This window comes from Babylonia areolata, chromosome 21, assembly GCF_041734735.1.
Source record: "Babylonia areolata isolate BAREFJ2019XMU chromosome 21, ASM4173473v1, whole genome shotgun sequence".
Lineage (NCBI taxonomy): Eukaryota > Metazoa > Mollusca > Gastropoda > Neogastropoda > Buccinidae > Babylonia > Babylonia areolata.
The window spans coordinates 29,119,848-29,142,347 of record NC_134896.1 but is presented as its reverse complement, the minus strand read 5'-3'; the positions used below and the strand labels follow the sequence as shown (position 1 = coordinate 29,142,347).

At 42.9% G+C, this 22,500-nt stretch overlaps 1 protein-coding gene across 4 annotated transcripts in view; it reads right to left on the bottom strand.

The window, feature by feature from the left end:
• The window catches only part of LOC143296144 (hillarin-like), a 39,945-nt gene that overhangs the window by 14,433 nt on the left and 3,012 nt on the right, over positions 1 to 22,500 (bottom strand). For 3 of the 4 annotated variants that reach the window (XR_013057108.1, XM_076607943.1, XM_076607944.1), the window contains exons 2-9: positions 20,850 to 21,000; positions 18,697 to 18,935; positions 11,878 to 12,096; positions 7,034 to 7,292; positions 5,236 to 5,721; positions 3,819 to 3,974; positions 2,873 to 3,017; positions 1,159 to 1,340 (exon numbers count right to left, since the gene is read on the bottom strand). Coding sequence is in view for 3 of the 4 variants with exons in the window: in XM_076607943.1 (XP_076464058.1) it covers positions 1,159 to 1,340; positions 2,873 to 3,017; positions 3,819 to 3,974; positions 5,236 to 5,721; positions 7,034 to 7,292; positions 11,878 to 12,096; positions 18,697 to 18,935; positions 20,850 to 20,969 (1,806 nt within the window). In the remaining variant the exon portion in view is untranslated. Of the gene's footprint in view, positions 1 to 1,158; positions 1,341 to 2,872; positions 3,018 to 3,818; positions 3,975 to 5,235; positions 5,722 to 7,033; positions 7,293 to 11,877; positions 12,097 to 18,696; positions 18,936 to 20,849; positions 21,001 to 21,303; positions 21,324 to 22,500 lie in introns of those variants that run through there. The other variant, XM_076607945.1, reaches the window with a different exon arrangement.

Below are 22,500 nucleotides of genomic sequence, written 5' to 3'. Positions count from 1 at the left end.
TCTAAGATTGATAATATAAAGATCATGATGGCAACTATGGCGATGATGGTTTGGATTCAAGAATGGCTGGAACAGAGCTTTTCCTGCTGCGGGTGCTGTACACAGGCAACACAGTTCTGTCCAGAGCTGCAGCCATGGTGATGGTGATCAGCCAGGAAAGTGCTCCCAAGGCATGCACCGGAACAGCCTCTGACAGCAAAGTCCAGCTCCTGGTCTTCTCGTGTGGCTAGGCTAGTAACCATTTATACTGAGAGGGGAGTCAGGGCAAAAGGCGGGTCACCGGAGCCCTGAAAACACTTGCTTCAGGTTGATATGGTTCGTTCACCTTGGCCGGCATTTTTATCTCGGAGAAGGAATTTTTTTTACTGCCCTGTTATTGATATCGAGTCGTGCAAAATGCAATGGAACAAAACTGGAAGAACATTCCTGAGCTTAAATCACTGAGGCAGGAAGGCTGTGCCTTCTACTTTTTTTTTCTTCTGACAGCTCCTTCGACAACACATCCAAGCGTTTGCCTTTCCTTTGGGCTGCTTCAAAAGGGGGACAATTTGCATGGGTAACAGCTAGTCCGCTGTATCAACGTGCTCAGTGTTACGCATACGTGATGGCACTGATACTCCAGCTTTACACTTTTCAGCCACAAAAGACACTGTTCCAGGCGAAAATGGGTATCCATTGGCTCAGATCATTTGGGATCGTCAGAGGCTTACTGCACGGCATTCTGAAAAATGTCATGAATGATTATTTTTAAATCACCATTTCCACTATTGTAATTTGATTCGTGTAGTTCTGGTTTGTTTCACATGGGAAACTACCGCCATAACATAACTGTATGTGTTTGATAAATGCTTTTCTTCCAATGAAAAGCAAGGACAAAAATGCAAGACATTGTATGATTTTTCTAGCTACAACTTATTCTTCAGCATGCTGGACATATATGCGGTTTTTTTTTCCTCACACAGCTATGAAGGAAGAGTGCGCTTTTACACAACTTAGTCCCGTTTCAGGACTTTGTTTTAGGATTTGGTTTGGTTTGGTTTGGTTTTGGCATTCAGCGACGTTATCAATTTACTTGCTACTCAGCTTCCTTTAAACTGACGCAAGCTGCATTGTTCAGTCCCTGAGTGGAACACGATAAGAGCAAAGACCAGGGCCTACCTGTTTTCCGCTCAAATTCTGCACTTTGTGTCTCATACATGACAGACGCCGCATCCGTCTGTAGGTCTCCTCTGCCTGCGCCAGCCACTCCGACCTGTGCAGCATGTAGGCCACTTGCGACTCGTCCGCGTCTTTCAAAGCTGCTGCTAACTTCGCCTCGTCGTTCTTGGCACTCTCAACGGCTGTAATGAACGATTGTTACTGACTGTTCGTCATTTTACATTACATGTTAGTTTCAGTTTTTCAAGGAGGTGTCATTGCACATATACGCTACACCACGTCTGCTAAGCAGATGCCTGACAGCAGTATAACCCATAGTGCATGCATAGAAAATTTGTGAACCAATCAGAGCGGATTTCTTAATGTTGCCAGAGGACAACACGCTTGTTGCCATGGGTTCTTTTCCAGTGCGCCAAGTGTTTGCTGCACACTGAACCTCGGTTTATAGTCTCATCCGAATTACTAGACGTTCACTTGAGAGAAATGGCGAGAGCGGGAATTGGACCCACACCCTCACGGACACTGTATCGACAGATGAGCGTCTTGACCATTCTGCCACCTTCCTCTCTTTCCTTCTTACATTACACTAACATGGTCTTAACATGAAACTTAACAGAAATTTTATGAAAAAAAGTGACGGGAACAAAGAAGGTTAAACTTAGTAAGACCACTGCCAACATTGTTTCACATGAAATGAAACACCCAGATATCACTTTCATGAAAACTGTGTGGTGGAGTAAACTTTTTTCTTACATTTTATTTGTTGCAGTCGCGGTTTTTTGTGTCGTTTGTTTTGTTTTCTAATGGAATGTTAGAACTCAACATTGAGATTACTGTTGAATTTGTATCATAAAAAAATTGCGTCAAATGGGTGTGCTGTAAATGTTTTAAATTTTGAACGGAATACTTGACCCAATTCTAGAAATCCGGTTAAAACGATTCGCATTGTGTAGCCAATATAACTTCGTTTCAGTGTCGTCTTTGTTTTATTGAAGAAGGCAGTTTTGGATAAGAATGTGCGCCTCTTGTGTCGTGTATTAATTTACATTATAACAAATATTTGCTCTTCTGGGGTATTGCTAGAAACACTGCCTTTTCGTTCATCTCTCTCTCTCTCTCTCTCTCTCTCTCTCTCTCTCTCTCTCTCTCTCTCTCTCCTGTGTGTCTGTGTGTGTCTGCATGTCTCTGTGTCTGTCGTCTGTCTGTGTGGAATGGGCCCTGAATACAAGAAATGAAATTAAAAATTAATGTCTCAACGTCCATATAACTTGATCTCATTTCCAACACAGCCAATACGTATGACTACTTGCTCAAACCTATTGCCAGTTAACTATTCAAATCTTTCAATTTGCTAATGACATACCATTCACAATACAATACTGAGCTTCATCGGTTATCAAAGGCAGCAGAACACACTGGTTTCGGTAAAAAGAGTGACAGGCGCACAAAGCGAACCCACACAAAACTACGTAAGAGGCATGGACATAAATCGTGCCTGGAACTTCCACAATTACTTCGGTATATTTATCAGTGATTTTTTTTCATCATTTATAGCCAGTCCCGATTTCTTCACTCACAAGCAAGTGCGCAGAAAGAAAACATGCACGCACGCACGCACGCACGCACGCACACACACAGTGACACCAAGCAGAACGATGCACACATTAACCAAACGCACGCACGCACACACACACACAAAGAGAGAGAGACCAACCAGAACGATGCACATCAACCAAACGCCTGCAAGCCTTGGCGTAAAGGTCATCGTCTTTCACATGACCTGAACGGAACTCTCGAATGGCGCCTTCCAGACGGTGTACGTCATCATCTGCCATAGCAGCTTCCAGATCCTCTCGCAGCTGAAGCACAATCGAGTGTCACACTAAAATCACGGAAAGCCGTGACCTATTCTCTCCACTCTCAATATATATATATATATATATAATTAAATTGTCAAATTTTGGGTTCCTGTCAACCCATAAGGGGTTACCCATGAACCCACGCACCTTCCCAGACTAACACCTTCCCAGACTAACACCCCGACAACACAAAACACAGAGACAAAGATAATTCAGCTCAATTCTTTACTGTTGTGCACTCTGAATACCCTGGTCCAGACACACGAATTTAAACACTTAACTACAGCAACACTCTCCTTTAGTTACATCATAGCAGCATGACCGCAACACAGTAGGCCCTAGTAACGGCAGCACAGATCTGCGCGAAAAAAAAAAGTCAGTTCACTTGAACCAAACCCATGCTCGTCCGTTGAAGGCCAGCGTCACTGAACTGGCTTTAGTCACAGGAAACGAATGATGAGAGCTAGAGGCAGCCCTCAGTCGGCTCTACACAGTTAGGTAGTCTGTTGTGCAAATGACTCCATCTTTGTAAAGCGCTTAGAACTTGGTCTCTAACCGAGGATAGGCGCAATATAAATAGGCCTGTCCATGCTTGGTCTCTAACCTAGGATAGGTGCAATACAGATAGGCCTGTCCATGCTTGGTCTCTAACCGAAGATAGGCGCAATATAAATAGACCTGTCCATGTTTGGTCTCTAACCGAGGATAGCCTCTATTTAATTAGGCCTGCCCATGCTTGGTCTCTAACCGAGGATTGACGCTATACAAGTAGGCATATCTTAATGCAGGCAAAAGACTTACCTGTTGCTCCTGGCCTTTGATGGAGTGCACAAGCTCTCTGTCTGAGGTCAGCAGGTAATTGAGCACGTTGACCAGCTGTTCCTCTTCACTGTCCTTGGGTTTGGCGTCCACCTGGAGGCTGAATTCTGGATTGTTGGCGTGCCACGGGACTTTCACCTGTACACAGTAACAACTCTGGATTGTGTGCATGTCACGTGACTTTCACCTGTACACAGTAACAACTCTGGATTGTGTGCATACCACAGGACTTTCACCTGTATGCAGTAACAACTCTGGATTGTGTGCATGTCACGGAACTCTCACCTGTACACAGTAACAACTCTGGATTGTGTGAATGCTACGGGACTATCAAGTATACACAGAAACATCTCTGGGTTGTGTGCATGCTACGGGACTTTCACCTGTACCTGATAACTCTGGATTGTGTGCATTCCACGGAACTTTTACCAGAACACAGTGGCAACTCTGGAATTTGAGTATTCCAAGGGACCACCACCTCAACACATCAACAGAGTAATTTTCATAGAAAGAATAAGTACAGACTGTACACATGAGTGGTGGACAGTGTCACAAGTTTAAGAAAGGCGATCTGTTGACAGAATCCACACACGACACAAACAAGGGTTTGAAACCAGCCGTGCGTGCATAGCAAAAGTGGTGATCATTTCTTCGGCATAGATTAGATCTCGTGCTAAATAAATGGATTCATAAATAGGTTTCATTTAGTTGCTGCTTTATAAAAAAAAAAAAAGATAAACAAATAGATAACAATTTAAACAAGAGAGGCAAGGCCTTCAAGACTCACTTGCGATACACTTAAAAAAAAATCCAAGCTTTTTATGTATTGAGTATAATTTCAAAATGTAATGTTTAAGATGAGAAAGATCAGTTTAAAGCAAATTAACTCCCCTAGCATTAATTACAGAGTAATTTCCCTTTTTTTACTATCTGCACCAAAACGTTTGCAAAATAAATAAAACTTCCATGCTTAGCAAAAGAAGTTCCTGTTTGAACAAAAAATGATAATAATGACTGCTCTAGTTGTTGAGTCAGAATATCAGATCAAAGTGCCAAGTTTAGAGAATACAAAAAATGTAAATATAACAGTAAATGCAGTTTGCATATAATTAGGCTTCATTCTTTATTTTTTTGTGCCCATCCCAGAGGTGCAATATTGTTTTAAACAAGATGACTGGAAAAGACTGAATTTTTCCTACTTTTATGCCAAATTTGGTGTCAACTGACAAAGTAGTTGCAGAGAAAATGTCAATGTTAAAGTTTACCACGGACATACAGACACACACACACACACACACACACACACACAGAGACAACCGAACACCGGGTTAAAACATAGACTCACTTTGTTTCCACAAGTGAGTCAAAAATCAAACAGGTAAATAAACTTTCCTCTCACATTGATGGTGATGACGCCGTTTTCCTCCTCCAACGCCACACGGTGGTCCAACTGCTGACTGGGCAACACGCTGTGAACCAGACGGGTCACAATCTCCATTGGCTTCTTCGTGCGGAACCGGAAGCGAACCTTGTCGCCCTCTCTGGCCACCACCAGTCCGTCCTCTCTGGACGGATCCACTAGTCCTGCGTCGATCGCTGCCTGACTGAAGCCCAGCCCCGTGTCCGGAATAGGAGGGAAAGGCACCGCAGCTTTCGTTTTCCCCGTTGATTTGATTAGCAGCTCGCAAAGCTCTTCTTTCTCCCCGTCCATGATTTTCAGCAAGTAGATTCCAGTTTCCGGAAGTCGTGTTGTCACGGAGAGTTGTCCCTTGCTTCTGACAGTCTTGACGAAGTTGTCCAGTTGAAGTTTGTCTGGAAACCTTTTCTTCGACCTCTTCTCATTGTAGAACAGCTTGTACCTGATGGCACATTGCTCCTCGGGCATCTAGAAAAAAAAAAAATCAAAATTTCTGCACTCATCCCTCCACCCCATCCTTCAACATTCCCTTCCCTCTCTCCTTCTCCTATCCTTTTACACATTATTTTTTTTTTTTATCAAACAACATCAACGAGATACGTTTCTTAAAACAATCCAAACAGAAGGGAGAATGATGAGTTGAAAGACATGGGACCTGTCTTCTTATAGGCCTACGAACATATCTTCTTACAGGCCTTCTGTGGCATAACATCTGGCGATTGTGAAAACTATATCATGACTGTCTACTGTGAAAACCATGTCATGACTGTCTACTAGGCTATGAAAACCACATTATGACTATCTAATGTGAAAACCATATCATGACTATCGACTGTGAAAACCATATCATGACTGTCTACTGTGAAAACCATATCATGACGATCGACTGTGAAAACCATATCATGACTATCGACACAAGACAAGAACCATATAATGTTCGGAAACTTCACAGAAACCAGAATTCAACAACAAAAATTTAATATCCAATGAGCTCTTGATCCCAGGAATAAACATAAACCTTTGCAATGCGCCGCTGATACTGTGTGCGCTTATTAATGAAACATATATGTTGGAGTTGGATCTTCCTTTTTGGGGGGAAGTTCGTAGGTATATTTATTACTCTGTTGTACCTCTATTTATCTGAAATAAGTGTACTTCAGTTTCTTTGAAATGTTCGTCTTTGATTCTACCCTCTATCTATCCTGTTTCCCTCCTCAGCGTCCTGTACGACGTCTGCCCCACCTACTTTATTTCTTAAAAAAAAAAATAAAAAAATTTAACATTCAAATGTGAAAAATGATGCTTTAAGTATATGCGTATAATCACCAGCGTGTGTGCTGGGTTATTAAGGAGAAACCTTTCTTTCCTATATCTATTTCTCTGCATCGCTTATTTACCTGCAAGTTTGCTGAGGGGTAGCGTAAGCCGCATTGGTTTGGAATCGTTTTCTTATGTCTTACCAAGAGTAATGGCACTTATTTGTTGTCAGATAATTGCCCCCCTCTTGGCCTATTTCCCTAAGTTCATTACATTCCTTTGGCAATCGCAATTCCTTGCAATTTCTCAATTGTATATACAGCATATATATGCACATGTTTCTCGTTTCACGCTGTTTACGGCCCAAAAGTCCATGAAAGAAATCAAGCAATTTAAAAACACTGTCATAAAAGTTTAGGAAAAACAGACAGGCAGTTAGGCAAGCACAGACAGAAAACGACATTCGCTATCATCTCCGTCGCTGCAATATATCCACATTTGAGTTATCTATGTAGAAACTTACTTGGTCCATAGAGACGCAGCATCTACCACCGGGAGCTTCAACAATGGCCTCATGCTTCTCCGCCAGATGCCACGCTGTCCCCAGGTATTTCCAAGTCACTGCCGGAGTCTTGATGAACTTCTCTTTGCTCCAGGGTTCTGCGAGGAGCTGCCAGGCGGGGTCTTTGGGGTAGCATAAGTAAATGAAATCTTCAGGATCGGGAAGAAAACAGCGCTCGTTTATGTACTGCACACGGACCGCAGTAGGTTCACCTGAGGGCCTAAGAAAACAGAAAGATGGAACAATGAAAAAGCATTTGTCTACTGTGATCATGACACGCCCCTTATCTCTCACACACACACACACACACACACACACACACACACACACACGCACATGGACAAAGGGAGAGAGAGAAAGAGAGCTTGAGAGAGAGACAGATTCACAGTCAGAGAGACAAAAGGCACTGGAATTGTTTTTCCAGTCGACTATACAAGCATGTCATTTGTATAACAATGCTTTTTGGAACTTGTTATATGCTCGCTTTGCTCACAAAATATTATTTCCCGTTCTTCCCTGATGTCATGCAGTAACACAGTCATTCACCCGATATACAAAGTAAGATTAACGTGACAGATAAAATCACAAATGAAATATTGAAATGAACGTTTCCTGGTAAAAAACAAACAAACAAACAAAAAAACAACAACTAACTTCCCGCCCTTTATCTGACAACTTTCCCCCGAAAACGGAGTATGGCTGCCTACATGGCAGGCTAAAAACGGATTATACACGTAAAAGCCCACTGTGTAAAAAAAACAAAAAAACAAAAAACGAGTGAATGTGGGAGTTGCAGCCCACGAACGAAGAAGAAGAAGAAGAAGAAGAAGAAGAAGAAGAAGAAGAAGAAGAAGAAGAAGAAGAAGCTGACCAACTTCAGACAAGTGAGTGGGGACAGAAGAGAAGGAGTTAAGATCCACCACTGCAAGTGTGATCGAATTTCCTCACGAGTCAATTTTTTCTACTTTTTTTCATCGAGTCACAGTTTTGACACATGAATGGCATTTCGTGAATTGTCACTCTGGAAGACCTAGAAAATTTGAGTCTTCTGGAACACGCGTTTGTACAAGTTTTGGTCCTCTTCCCTGCTCAGTGACATGAAGAGAGTGGCTTTCATGAACCTTGTTAGGGCAGATGCCCTACTCCACTTCGCCATAAACTGTCCTGTGCCCAGCTCCTATGACAGCAGCCGTCTTTCGGTGACACTCTTTAATCACTTCGGACAAGGGAAGGGAGAAGACCGTGTCTTAGTGTTTATCCTGTCGTCCAGGAAATTCTAGTTCTTCCACAGACAGCTGCCTTTTGTCAAGGTTCTTCACAGCACAAAAATCTTTTGGGAACAGCAATAAGTCTTATTCGTTCCTTGCTGCACGCAGAGGCTTCGCCAGAAAAGTCGTCCTAACGCTAGACGGAGGAAAAGTTGACAATACAACAGCTCTCGACCGTCCCGTGGGTGGTTCGCTTTTCGCCTTCTTTCTTCGCTGGAAAGACTTGATTCTGGAGATTGTGACCAGGTGACAGAGGAAGGTACTCACAGGAGCAATGTCCTTCAACATCAGGAGTAAGCTGAACTTCTCGGAAATTTAGAAAGACAGTTATTTCTAAATGTGCGTGGAGGGCGTTGTACTTTTAGTTCCAGTACCCTTCACATCAATATTCTTCTCAATATCTTTTTATAGCCAAAGTGAAACAACAAATAGAGTCCGGCCATATACCTGTACACTATCGTCATTTTCGCTTCTCCACCTTTCAAAATGGAGACTGTCCACAAAGTGAGATACCATGTACAACATGTCGACAGGATGCATAGTTTCACATTTCGATTCATCCAGCACCGAGAAATTTCGTAGGTATTGGGGAATTTTCCCTTTGGTCTGAATGTTTACTGGAATAATGGTTGCAGTGATGGTGTTTCTTCTTCGTCAGACCAAGACCTTTCCTTTGCACTGTCTGGATGATGCATTGCAGATTAACAGCTCAAATTTGAAGATTTATTCCTGATTAAGAACACCGTTCTTTCTTTTGGTTAAAAACCAATGAACAGAAGTCGAACTTAATTCCCTTTCAAGATTCTGTCCATCTTAGGGTCCATTTTCAAACATCTGAACAGACCAGGAAGAGAAAATGGCGATGGCTGTTTCGGAGTTTTTTTTTTTTTTTTTTTTTTAGTCAGAATACTCTTCTCTCAATGGATGGAGTCTCCGGTCGGTCCGACGGATGAGTAGGCAGGCAGGCTTATCTGTCGGTGTGTGTCCTCATATGGGAGAAGAGGCCGATTCTGGATGCGCAGCACTTCCCACAGGTGTTGCAAGGGAAAACGTCTCCAGAAGTTGAGCCCTGCTTCCTTCGCTCACGCTTCTCCTTAATGGCCAGCATTCTCTTGTTTTCAAACGTCTTTATGCCACTAGAGCACAGCATCATCCAGCGACAGCGGTTAAGGGCATCAGTTTCCCAGGAAGCGATGTCTATGTCACAGGCTTTGAGGTTTGTCTTCAAGGTGTCCTTGAAGCGCTTGCAGGGTCTTCCAAGTTCACGGTGGCCTTCCTTCAGCTGGCCATACAAAAGCATCTTCGGGATCCTGCTGTCTGTCATGCGGACAACGTTTCCTGTCCAGCGTAGCTGGCACTGGATCAGCAGGCTTTCGATGCTGGGCAGGCCACTCCTCTCTAGGACCTGGAGGTTGGAGACCCTGTCTTGCCACTTTATGCCGAGGATCTTTCGTATGCATCTCTGGTGAAACTGCTCAAGTTGTTGAATGTGACGGCCATACGTCGTTCATGTTTCACAGCAGTACAACAAGGTGGTGAGCACAACAGCTCTGTAGGTTTTCATCCTGGTGCTGAGCCTGATGCCTTTGTTGTTCCACAGCCTGTTGTTGAGTCTGCCAAAGGCGGAGCTGGCCTTGGCGAGCCGCAGCGTCACTTCTGCATCCAGGGTTCCGTTGCTGCATAGGGTGCTGCCCAGGTAGCAAAACTTGTCAACTGACTTGATCTCTGTGTCATTGATCTTGATTGCAGGTGGGGGGAAGGCACTGGCGTTCTGTGAGCTAGCCGGTTGGTACATGGACTCGGTCTTGCTGAGGCTGATGGTGAGTCAAAAGCGCCTGCAGGAGGCTGAAAACCTGTCCATAATGAACTGCATGTCCTCATGGGTGTGTGCAACAAGCGCACAGTCATCAGCGAAGAGGAACTCTCTCATCAGTGCCTCAAACACCCTGGACCTGGCATGGAGTTGCCGCAAGTTGAAAAGTTTGCCATCTGTGCGAAACTGAATGTAGATGCCCGGTCACAGTCTTGGAAGGCGTCAATCAGCATGGCAGAGAAGAGAATGGAGAACAGTGTGGGTGCCAAGACGCAGCCCTGCTTCACTCCATTTACCACAGGGAACGGATCCGACATGTCAGTATTTTCCTGCACTCTCGCTTGCATGCCATCGTGGAAAGACGCAATCAGCTGGATTAGGCTCTCTCAGACCATGTGGAGCTCTTTGTTCTGCTCACGGCACTTGTGTACAACAAACACCATGTCACATGTTCCCCTGCCTGAGCGGAAGCCACACTGTGCTTCAGGGATGACTGCGTTGGAGACATGGTCAACCAGTCTGTTCAGTATGATGCGGGCGAAGATCTTGCCGGCGATGCAGATGAGAGAGATTCCACGGTGGTTATCGCAGGATGTTTTGTCTCCCTTCCGTTTGTAAATGTGGACAATAGAAGCATCCTTGAAATCCTGGGGGTTCTCCCCTCTCTCCCAGATAGACCGGAACAGGGCGGTCAGCTTGTCTGTCAGCACCTCGCCTCCATACTTGTAGATGTCAGCCTGGACTCCATCCGCTCCTGGTGCTTTTCCTGACGTTGTCAGCTTCAGGGCCTTCTGGGTCTCGACCTTGGTGGGAGGGGCAGCTAGCGAGTCATTGACTGGTAGCTGTGGGAGGGCTGCAATTGCCTCGTCAGATACGGACGAGTCCCTGTTGAGGAGGGTGTTGAAGTGCTCTGCCCAGCGGGCAAGGATGTCTTTCTTGTCTGTCAGGAGGGTGGTCTGGTCCGAGGCTGGTCTGGTCTGGTCTGATCCTGTGACTCTCGGCCCATACACAGCTCGGAGACCATTTTGTATCGTGTTGTGTTGTAAACTATATTAGTGTTCCCACCCATAAGATGAGTCCATTGGAGGAAAAAAAAAGGCTGGAAGACAAGAATTCATACATATTCATTCAGTACATGTTCCAGGGCTTGCGCCTCAAGACTCGAGCTTTTTAGCCACAACAAATACTTCACAAGATCTCATGAACAACATTCACAGTAATCTTTGGATTCGAAGAACCTGTCATCATCATCAGTAAAGTGAATCTAGCATCCATACTGAATACGGCGTACTAATTACTCGGAAAATTATATTTTTGAAGTGAAAAACAGATTTGTCAGTGTGCCCAAATTAATAAAAGAATCTTATTCCCATTAAGAAGTTGGTTTTGTTTTTTGTGGGGGCGGGGGGCGTGGTGGGGGGGCGTTCATCTTATTTTCCACATAATAAATACATCTGTTGTAGTCTCATTGTGCTTTTAACAAGCTATAAATGACTTTATAAACTGCTTCCCAAAACAATATCAAATTGTTCAGTGTAGAAGTGTTCGATCTGGTGTAAGAGAGAATCCAGCTTTGACCACAATATGGACTGGAAACATATGGAGACGACATACCCCCACCCCCCACTGATTAACATACAAGGGCAAAGAGGATTTTGGAGTGCGTGTGAGAGATGTCCCTTTGTCTGATAAAAATAAACAGTGTTCAAGCTCTGCAAGCTTACCTCTCACGAACCGCTTGACCTGAATCTTCCACCAGGACCCAGTCAGGAGCTACCATCCTAACGCCAAGGAAGGCAAGTCTGATGTCCACAATCCGCCATGACCCGTCCACGTACACAGCAATCCAGCGATAGTTTGGTTCCTCTATGTTGTCTCCCACAGTGAAGCTGACATCTCGTTTGGTAAAGCCTTCCACTATCTGAGTTGGTATACCAGCAAGTCTACAACCACATTAATGTGTATCAATATTAATCTGTGTGTGTGTGTGTGTGTGTGTGTGTGTGTGTGTGTGTGTGTGTGTGTGTGTGTGTGTGTGTGTGTGTGTGTGATTGTATTGATGTAAATGTATTCAGCATCAGTATCAGTATCAGTAGCTCAAGGAGGCGTCACAGCGTTCGGTCAAATCCATATACGCTACACCACATATGCCAAGCAGATGCCTGACCAGCAGCGTAACCCAACGCGCTTAGTCAGGCCTTGAAAAAAAAGTGTTCAGGAGTATGTTTGATGTACAAAGTGAACCAATACTTACATATGCAGCTGAAATTTGAGGACTGTACAAAAATAACAGATAGAGAGAGTACATACTTTTGCAGTAAAACGTTGTCTAGGTGTTCCAGCACATGCCTCAAAGTCCTGTATGGTGAAACTGGGATGTATCCTTTGTATGTGAAAACTTATGTTAAGTGTATCAAGCATTCGTTTAAACTGTTGAAATTGCCTCAGAGTAGACTTTGTAAACAGGCATATGATATTATGTTATCCCAGATAGAGAAATAAAAAGAAAATTGGGCTTCTCGTGTAAGAAATATTTTGTCAGAAAATGGTTTTACAATTGTTTGGATGTGTGGGGCATCAGCAAACTTTTATTTCAGAATTTTAGATCCAGACTGCTTGATATGCTTAAACAAATTTGGTAACCAGATGTAGAAAGTTAGGATACGTACAGCATTCATTTAAAACTATATTTCAAACTGAAACATTCTTAACTGTTATTACGAATAAATGATATCGTACTTGTCCAGTTTAGATTAAGAACTCTTGTTCTTAATGCCAACAAAAATGGTTTATGCCAGGTACATCTACAAATTCTCCATGTCCATCGTGTAACTCCACAGGTGATGATGAAATTCATTTTATGTTTGATTGCAAGTCATATGACGATTGTAGAAGTAAATGTGTGGTTACTGAAAAATAACCTACAAAAAGGAAGGATCTCTCTAGTATGTGAACATCAGAAGATCACGAAGTGATAATCTCGATAGCAAAATTTATGTCAGAAGCTATGAAGATTAGGCAAAAAGCACTGCAAGCATATGCTAATTTCGTGGTCAGATAGGTTTGACAATTTTCCTCTGTAGCCAGTGTTGGAAGTTGTTGCATTGGTAGATAAATCTGAGGCTGGGCTATCTCCAATTCGATAGCGGGGCGACATCCCCAACCTCAGTGGTTCAGGTGGCGGAAAAGAGACGGCCCTTTGATGATAAGGGTTAGCTGCGAAATAAGCTAGATCTTTGTCTGGACGAATAGGCAGTCCCAGACCAACTGGCGGTGTTCCTACCAGGATGGGGTGGAGAGACGCGTGGCACCGTCACCTCTAACAAATGTTTCACGTGTCCTAAGATGGGTTCATCACGCGGGTAGGAGGCGCGTTTAAATCTCTAGCCCCCTGTGCTCCCAGGGTAGGTCTTAAAACCAGGAGCTTCCCAGTTATGGGCTGAATAGTACAAAGACCTCAACGGTGGAGCAGCCGGAAGAGGAAACTTCAACTTTCCCAATGGCTGCAACGGCGGATGGAGGCACCCACCTGAAGTCCCTTGTGCATATGTGGATAAAGGATAGATGATGGACAGAGAGGGTTCAATAGCCCTGTAAGGCCACCTCTCTAGGGAAGCCAGACTTGATCAAAATCACTCAGGCTGCCGAAGATGGAGTGTGTCAGCTACGGCGCAGTTCTGGGTCAGATTAGGACACACACGCAACATCGATCATAGTCATGCGTCAGACTACTTTAACGTCATGGCGTCGTTCCTATCAGCGACAACCGGAGAAGAACGGAGCCGGGCCCTTAGCCTCAAGAGGATCCACCCAAGCGATCGGTGCCTCGGCTAACTCGGTGGTCAGGGGAAGGCAGAGTAGAGCGTCTGACCTAACAAACCAGTCAACCAACATCAACCTCAAGGTGGCCAAATGGAATTCAGAGGGTTTAAAGAACAAGAAACCAGAACTGCAGGAATTTCTTCATCAAGACAAAATAGATGTCGTCTGCATTCAAGAAACGTATCTGAAAGAACCTCAGGGATTCCTCATCAGAGCCTACGAGGCCTTCAGACAAGACCGAGAGACAGACACAAAGGAGGAATCATCACCCTCGTCAAGAACTCCACACCTGCTGTAGAAATTCTGCAATCTGGAAAGGAAGAACTGGAACAACACACCATCAAGCTTCTCCTACCTAGCGGAGACATCTTCCTCACCAACTGCTACAGCCCTCCTGCCTCCAGTCTTGTGGTGCACAAAGTGAAGCTTACGGAATGAAGGCACCTTGTGATTGGAGACTTCAACAGGCACTCCCCAGGCTGGGGCTACGAGGAAATGGATCCACATGGTGATGAGTTAGAGAACTGGATGATCTATCAACCAGACGACAAGCCCACATGTTAAACAACGTCAACATCAGATCTTGCAATGGCCACAGCAGGCGTCCACAAATTCACCTCCAGAGATGTCAGTTCTCAGTTAGGAGGCAGCGACCATCTGCCAGTCATTCTCAACATCTCCAGCTTGGGATGCACTAGACACACCATGGCTCTGAGCTGGAACTTCAAACGAGCCAACTGGACCTTATTTGAAGAGGAAAACATCAGCAAAGAAGACCATCTCAACAAGAATGTCCAACACTTCACTAAAGCCATGTTACAGGCTGCAAAGAAATCCCTACCTAGAGGCAAGCGAAAACAGTACAGGCCCTACTGGAGTAACACCCTTCAGCAGCTCCACTCCGATCTGAATACAGCAAGGGACACAATGGAAAAGAACCCCACACCAGAAAACATCCAAAAACACAACGCAGTCAAAGATACCTTCAACAACACAAAAAAGGAGGAGATACAGAAAAGTTATAACGAAAAGACCAGCAGCCTCAACATGGATAAAGACACCCGCAAATTTTGGACCCTCACCAAATTTCTAAATGATGACACAATCCCCACTCAAAGCCAAACTATACTGGAAGAAGAAGGCCAGCACTTCAGTGGAAAGAAAGTAGCAAATATTTTGGCAGACTTTTACAAAGAACAAAGCAAGACCACTGTCTCCAACGCCAAACTGCAGGAAGTCCGCACAAAGATCAAGGAGAAATTGAAACACCAAACTCCTGCAGAGCCCATGACATCAGCCTTCACGATCAGAGAACTAAATGCAGCCATCATGAAACTCAAGCACAAGAAGGCTCCTGGAAAAGATGGAATTATCAATATGATCAAATACCTGGGGCACACAGCTAGAGAAAAACTCCTTCAGATCATAAATCAATCATGGGACACGGGGAAACTTCCAGACCGATGGAGAGAAGCAGTCATCATCCCCATCAGAAAGAAACAAAGACAAGACAAAGAAATCTAGCTACCGGCCAATCAGCCTACTCAGCTGCCTGGGCAAGGTGATGGAAAGAATGGTAAATATAAGGCTGCTGAAACACCTGGAAAAAACCATCTCCTCGGCAACACCCAGTCAGCTTACAGAAAGAACAGATGCACAGAAGATCAACTGGTGTACCTTGCTCAGGATACTGAAAACACCTTCCAAGAGAAGAAGCAGCTACTGGTCCTCTTTGTCGATTCGGCCAAAGCTTTTGACAAGGTCTGGAGAGAAGGACTGCTCCTGAAGTTGCTGAACAAGAAAATGGAAGGGAAAATGTACAGCTGGATGCATCATTTCATGCAGTACCGCACAGCACGAGTGAAACTGGACAGCAAAACAAGTCACCGTATCACTCTCCAACAAGGCGTGCCTCAAGGCGGAGTCATTTCCCCAACACTCTCCGTCATCTCCTTTGACGATATCACTGGACCATCTAGGACAATGGGCGTCTGACTGGTGTGTTGAAATCAACAACCAAAACAGTGACCACAGTTTTCTCGCTATCGCCACAACCAGAAACAGCAAAGCTTAACATGAATGGAAGAGTACTAAAACAGGATGACACTCCCACCTACCTTGGAGTGAAACTGGACAAAAGACAAACATGGAATCCCCACCTCAAAGAAAGCAGATTTTAACCACTTCTCAAAATCCCTCCACTAGAAAAATGCAGACTTGCTACCTACAGTCCAGGAAGAGGTGGAATTGCTGCCCGTTTTTGAGGAGACAGGCATCCTCCTGGAAGGGGTCTCGATCATCGCAAACGTCCCCGGAATAGAAAGGAAGGAAAGCCAAGCTCCATATGCCATGAAGGCTGTGGCACAGTAGATGATTGATGAACATTACCATCCCAATGAGTAGACACATGTCTTTACTGATGGGTTCTCAGACGGAGCAGTAAAGAACGGAAGAGCAGGAGATTTCATCCAACACACAAATGGAAAACTCGCACAAGAAACATTTCCTACTGGAAAAATCTTCTCCAACTACAGAGCAGAAACAAGCGCTCTCCTCCATGCGGCTGAATCAGCCAGACCACCACTCAAGATCGTCTTCTTCACTGATTGCAAATCTGTGCTGGAAGCGCTGCAAAACAAACTAACTGACCAACAGCAAGTGTCTCTTGAAAAGACCCTAAATGACCTCTCACCAGTGTTTACCATCTCACTGCAGTGGATTCCATCCTACTGCGGGATAACTGGGAATGAAAAGGCTTATGCTCAGTCAAAAGAGGGAAGCAAAATGGAGCAGTTCAGCCACCCAGTGACGTACAGAGAGGCAAAACCCATTATCCACAGCTAGTACCAAAGGAAGAGAAGGCCAAGCTCTGACAAAGGGACAACTCCAGCGACACCAGCAAACAATCCTCTTCAGACTTCGTACAGGCCACTGCAGGCTTTTGAATCATCTAAGACGATTGAAAATATTTCACACAGATGACTGTCCCTGTGGCACAGGTACACAGACCCCAGAACATATTCTCCAACACTGCCCTCACTTAAGAGGATCTACGACGCCAGTCCTGGCCCGAGGGAGTAGAGCTACAGGCACAGCTTTGGGGTGACCGGACTGACCTGGAGAAAACCGTGGGCTTTGTCAGGGCGACAAACTTCAAGTCTGACGCATCCTAATAATATCGAACGCTGAAGAAGAAGAAGAAAGATGAATGAACGGAGTTATTATGTGTTGGGTGGCCTCTTGGTTGCTAGCAATTATCTTCAAAGAAGGAATTTTGTTTGGCTTCATTATTTGTTTTAATCATTTCATTCGTTTATTATAATTGTTTGTTATACAATGAAAGTATGTTGAAGCATTCACCCATGTCAAAGGACCTCGTGGCCAGTGTCAAAGTGTCTCTCTCTCTCTCTCTCAATATATATATATATATATATATATATATATATACACATGTGTGTGTGTGTGTGTGTGTGTGTGTGTGTGTGTGTGTGTGTGTGTGTGTGTGTGTGTGTGTGTGTGTGTGTGTGTGTGTGTGTGTGTGTATATTTCAGCTGAAAATTATCTTTAGGGTAAGAAAATAAACTTTTGTAGCTCTTTCTCATCTTGCACTCAGATAAATGAATAGGGAATTATATATATATATATATATATATATATATAAGAAAAAAATTGCGCCTCATGATAACTGACAATTACAAACAATACACGAGAATCTTTGTCGGAAAAAAATGAAGGATTGTACACACAGCTTCTTAAAACCCATACCAAAACCAGGAAAGCACATCGTCGGGTAAGCGGCTACCGAATACTAACAATGCAAAATATTGCTGGAAAGCTCAAGGGACGCATAATAGCCAGGAAACTCGCAGCGGATCTTGAACAGAGGCACATTCTCCCTCCAAATCAAGGTGAGTACCAAGTAAGTGTACGTGAGGAAAATGCAGCAGCTGAAAAATAGCAAGTCATTGTGGAAGTCCGTGAAAACGCAAGGTGCTTTGACATGAAGTGATTGCGGGAGTTATGCATCGACTGTAATTGGATATGGAAAATAATTAAACTATTTACACGCGCATGCGCAGTTCGAGCAAAATGTAACCGTGCTTCGAAAGCAATTTTCCCGGCGAAACGAATTTTAATGACCAATGATTCTAACGGTCTATTGTCGACGGACATAGTTCACTTAATTTTCGCCAAAATACCACTTGGGCGAATGTATATAGTGTAAGACCTTCACACTGAGTGTAAAACACATAATCTTTTCTTTGCCCTGAGGCATATCTTAAAATACAATGTTTTAGATGAGCGAGATCCGTTTTAAGAAAATGATTTGCCATAGTATATAGAGATGAAACGACTGCTGTCAACGTTTCAGTGTGTCAAATAAAAGTGTCATGGTTTGTGAACAAGAAATAAAAATGTAATTGTAAATATTTCTGTGAAAATATTAAGAATGTGTATGCTTTTTCCAAAAAAGCAATCTCTTTATGATTAAAATGTATGAGAAGAACTGATTTTCGCAGTTTTTTCGCCAGATTTAGTGTAAACTGACTATTTCCAGAGAAAATGAATATGTTAATGTTTAACACACACACACACACGCGCGCGCGCTCACACAACACACACACACACACACACACACACACACCAGAACACCGGTTTATTACATTGACTCACTTTGTTTACACAAGTGAGTCAGTTATGTAATTACATAATTCACTTACTTGCACAGAAGTGCAAATAACAGGGGCAGGTTCGTAGAAGCTCCACCAGATTCTGTTATCGCCTTGAGATAGTAATATGGTGTGGTGTCAGGCACATCCAATTCGTATACACTTTCGTCCAGCAGCTCTTTTGTTCCCACCCACATGAAAAGAGACCTGAGTTTCTGCAGGTCGGAGGTCAGGCCGTCTGTCAGATAAGTAATCAGCTCAGGGAAGCTCAATGATAATGTTCCTGGTGCCTGCAAATGACGACAGTAATTCAGTTATTACCAGGAAATCCATACTTTTAAAAATCATATAAATGGCATCAGTTTCCCACGAGTTGGTTGCACACGTCGAAAACACTACTCTGATTTTGCTTGCATGAGAATGGTTTTATTTTTGTAAAGTCTTTAAACAAAAGAACTATTCCCTGGAGTCAGTCTCTTGCACACGCTTACAGTTGTCAACTCTCCCATCATCCTATAATTCAAACTTAAAGCAGCATTATCATAGGCTGGTTATGAATCAGTTATGCAATACAGTTGCATTAAAAGGCCAGAAAAGCAACAATAAAGATACAAACAGATAATATGGCCTGACCCTACAATGACAGAGAGATAAAAGAATGCTATAGCTGGAGCACTATATTGACTCACACTCCACACATCAACACACGTCAACAAGGATGTATTTACACATCCTCACATCGGTTTCTGCAGGCACAGGGAGGGATAGAGAGGAGGAGGAGGTGGAGGTGGACTGATAATTTACATTGAAGACGATTTCAGGTCAAATCCGTGTTGCCCACACACATACAACGATTAGCTACATTTACCAAACAGCAAAACACAAAACACATTATGCAATGTAGATATATGGAAGACAGAAACACACACACACACACACACACACACACACACACACACACACACAGAGAGAGGGAGGCAGAGAAACAGAGAACTCAGAAATCTTTTAAAGTCAATAGCTTAACAACCCGAATGACATGGGGGTACAACCACAACAACAACAAAATAGTCTTTTTTAAAAGATGAAAACGACTAATCAAAAACACATAATTCATATGAAAAACCACTGATAAAGAAAACTATACAATTTCGACCATCCAGTTTACACTTGTGATAAGAAGAAACCACAAAATATCTGTTGAAAAAACAGGTTTCTTTTCACACGTAGCAGTCTAGCAGTCTACACAAAGTCGAATTTCTCTATGAACAACAGTGAGTGATATTTTTCATTTTTCTTCGAAGGTTATACATGCTTCGGCTATATAATTTGCAAGTTACTGGATTGAATTTTAAGATTTACATTACGTATACTAAACAGATATTCACTCTTTGCAGAACATGATTTAAATGTTTCGTTTATTCATTAATAATATAGTCTGTTCATCTAAGATTATGATAGTAGACTGTACCTGGTTTAAAGACAATACATTTTTCACGAATACTATCGTGCACTTTACAATGAAGCAAGAAAGGTAACTCATCCTCCCTTTAAAAAAAACGCACATCGGACAAGGGGAGAGTATGGATGGGTCAGTTTAAAACCAATACTTATGTCGGATATTTTCCAGATTCAACCTGGCTAGACTTATTCTATGCCACTTGCTGGTTATGGCTGTGATAATTTTTTTTCTTATCAAGGATACTTTCAAAATCATAGAACCAACTGTATTTTTTCATTTCAAGATTATCAAGATGAATTATTATTGTCAATGACGATCCCTTTTACCTCATGCAATTTTACTTCTTCGGTTTTAAGCCAGAAACAGGAAGAATCTGTTTATCTGATTTTGACATTTTTGTCTGGTTGTCCAATACATTTTCTCTGCATAAAGACATTTCTTTATGAACTCATGTCCATTGGACTAACTTGTGGATACTTTCTTGGAGAAGTGTTTATGCAGGAATAAATGAAATGAACGGTGTTAGCGCCTGCAAATGAGTCACAAGCCGTTGGTGTGTATTATACAGATAACAATAACAGATCACGAATAAACCCGAATGGGATGCTCAACATTCACATGCTTAAGAAGAGAGAGAGAGAGAGAGAGAGAGAGAGAGAGAGAGAGAGAGAGAGAGAGAGAGAGAGAGAGAAGAAATGTGAGAATAAACTGGTGTGAGAAATGTTACAGATGGCTTGTTACCGACCTCGGATGCCCGCTTATCGATGTCTTTAAACTTGTCAGGATCGAAGATGTCCGACTTCTTGCCCACAGGAGGGGCCGGTGGAGGGGGGTTATCTTCCATCTCTTGGGATGTGTCATCCATCTCTTGCAGCTTGGGGTCCTCACAGAAGGTTCTTAACGACACAAACCATAAACACATTTAGTTCGTTTTTTCAGGGTTTGTTTCTTTTTTTTTTCTTTTTTTTTTTTCGATTTTCATTGCGTGACTGTGATGATGACTGAGTGAACAAAACAACACTACCACCACCACCAACAACAACAACGACAGCAAAAATAACACGAACCATCATCATCATCATGACAACAAAATAGAGAATACTTTTTTTTATCTCCAGAACAGGAGAAATTAGGTGATGATGAAGCTTTGGAGAGAAACAGACATTTTCAGCAAAGAACAGATAGACAATTAGAAATACCTATTTCACGATTCACAATTTTAGTCTCGTCCGCCGTCCCTCCGTGGTCATCACCCCAACGTCTAATGACAGGCCCCTGAATCTGTGGACCCCAAAGATTTTAATAGATTTTGATTGTTCCTTTTTTTTCTTTTTTCCTTTTTTTCTTCCCTTTTTGTTTTTTCTGTTTTAAATGACTATTTACAGAGAAGGGAATAATAGCAATGAACGTGTGTGCCCAGGTGGTGAACAACTTCAACTGGTCAGAACTGATGAGGGTAATAACGATACTGTTGTGGTGGTGCATTCAGACTTGGTCAGCGCGACAAAGCTGTAATTTAGACCTCCTTTAGAAATGTACCCCTGCTTCAGCCACGCCCGAGTGATTCAAACATGTGCAGTGCTAGTCAGGAAATTTGAGCGACATCACAAAAACGGGGATGACTCGACGTTTCGGTTCCAGTCTTCCCATTTGAGACCATACATACGCGCACGCCCCACTTTCAAACACACCACTAAATATAAGCATGAATTATATTTCGGGTTTTGTGATGGTGAGGGCACTTCTCACCTTATGTTTTTTTTTTGTTTGTTTGTTTATTTTATTTTATTTTTTTTAATAAAAAAACCAAAGCATATTGCATGATTTGACTACATGCAAAAGTGTTTTGTGTAATATGCATAATTTGAACAAAGGGAGAGAGAAATTGACATGTACTAGCAATTTCTTTTCTTGTTCAGGACAATCATACTTATTCGTGTATACATAGATTTGTTTGTTTGCTTAAATATGTATCAAAATAAAATCAGACAATCTAGCCTGTAGCCTAGCCGTCTGCAAAAGTCAGTTTCAGGGCTGATTCCCCATCGGTTCTTAAAACCAAAAAGAAACCAACATGATGTTTAAAGGTCAATGAAAATAAAGTTTAAAAGGCCTGTTCGTCTGTGTCTCGTTCAGAGAAATCATGAAATCAAGTGGCATCTAAACAGTTAAGACCCATTCTTGTTACCTGATCTCTTTTGTAATCACGTCCTCCAAGCATTCTTAATCTTATCCATTTCTAGCATGACAAGGCTGACGAAGTCTACTACATGAAAACAACCATATCAATTAGAAACAGAGCTAATGTGAAGTTTCGAAATGTTCATGCATATGAAACATGATTTATTTTTTCTTAAGACATGCAGGCCAACCTTTACAGATTGGCGTAATTGTGC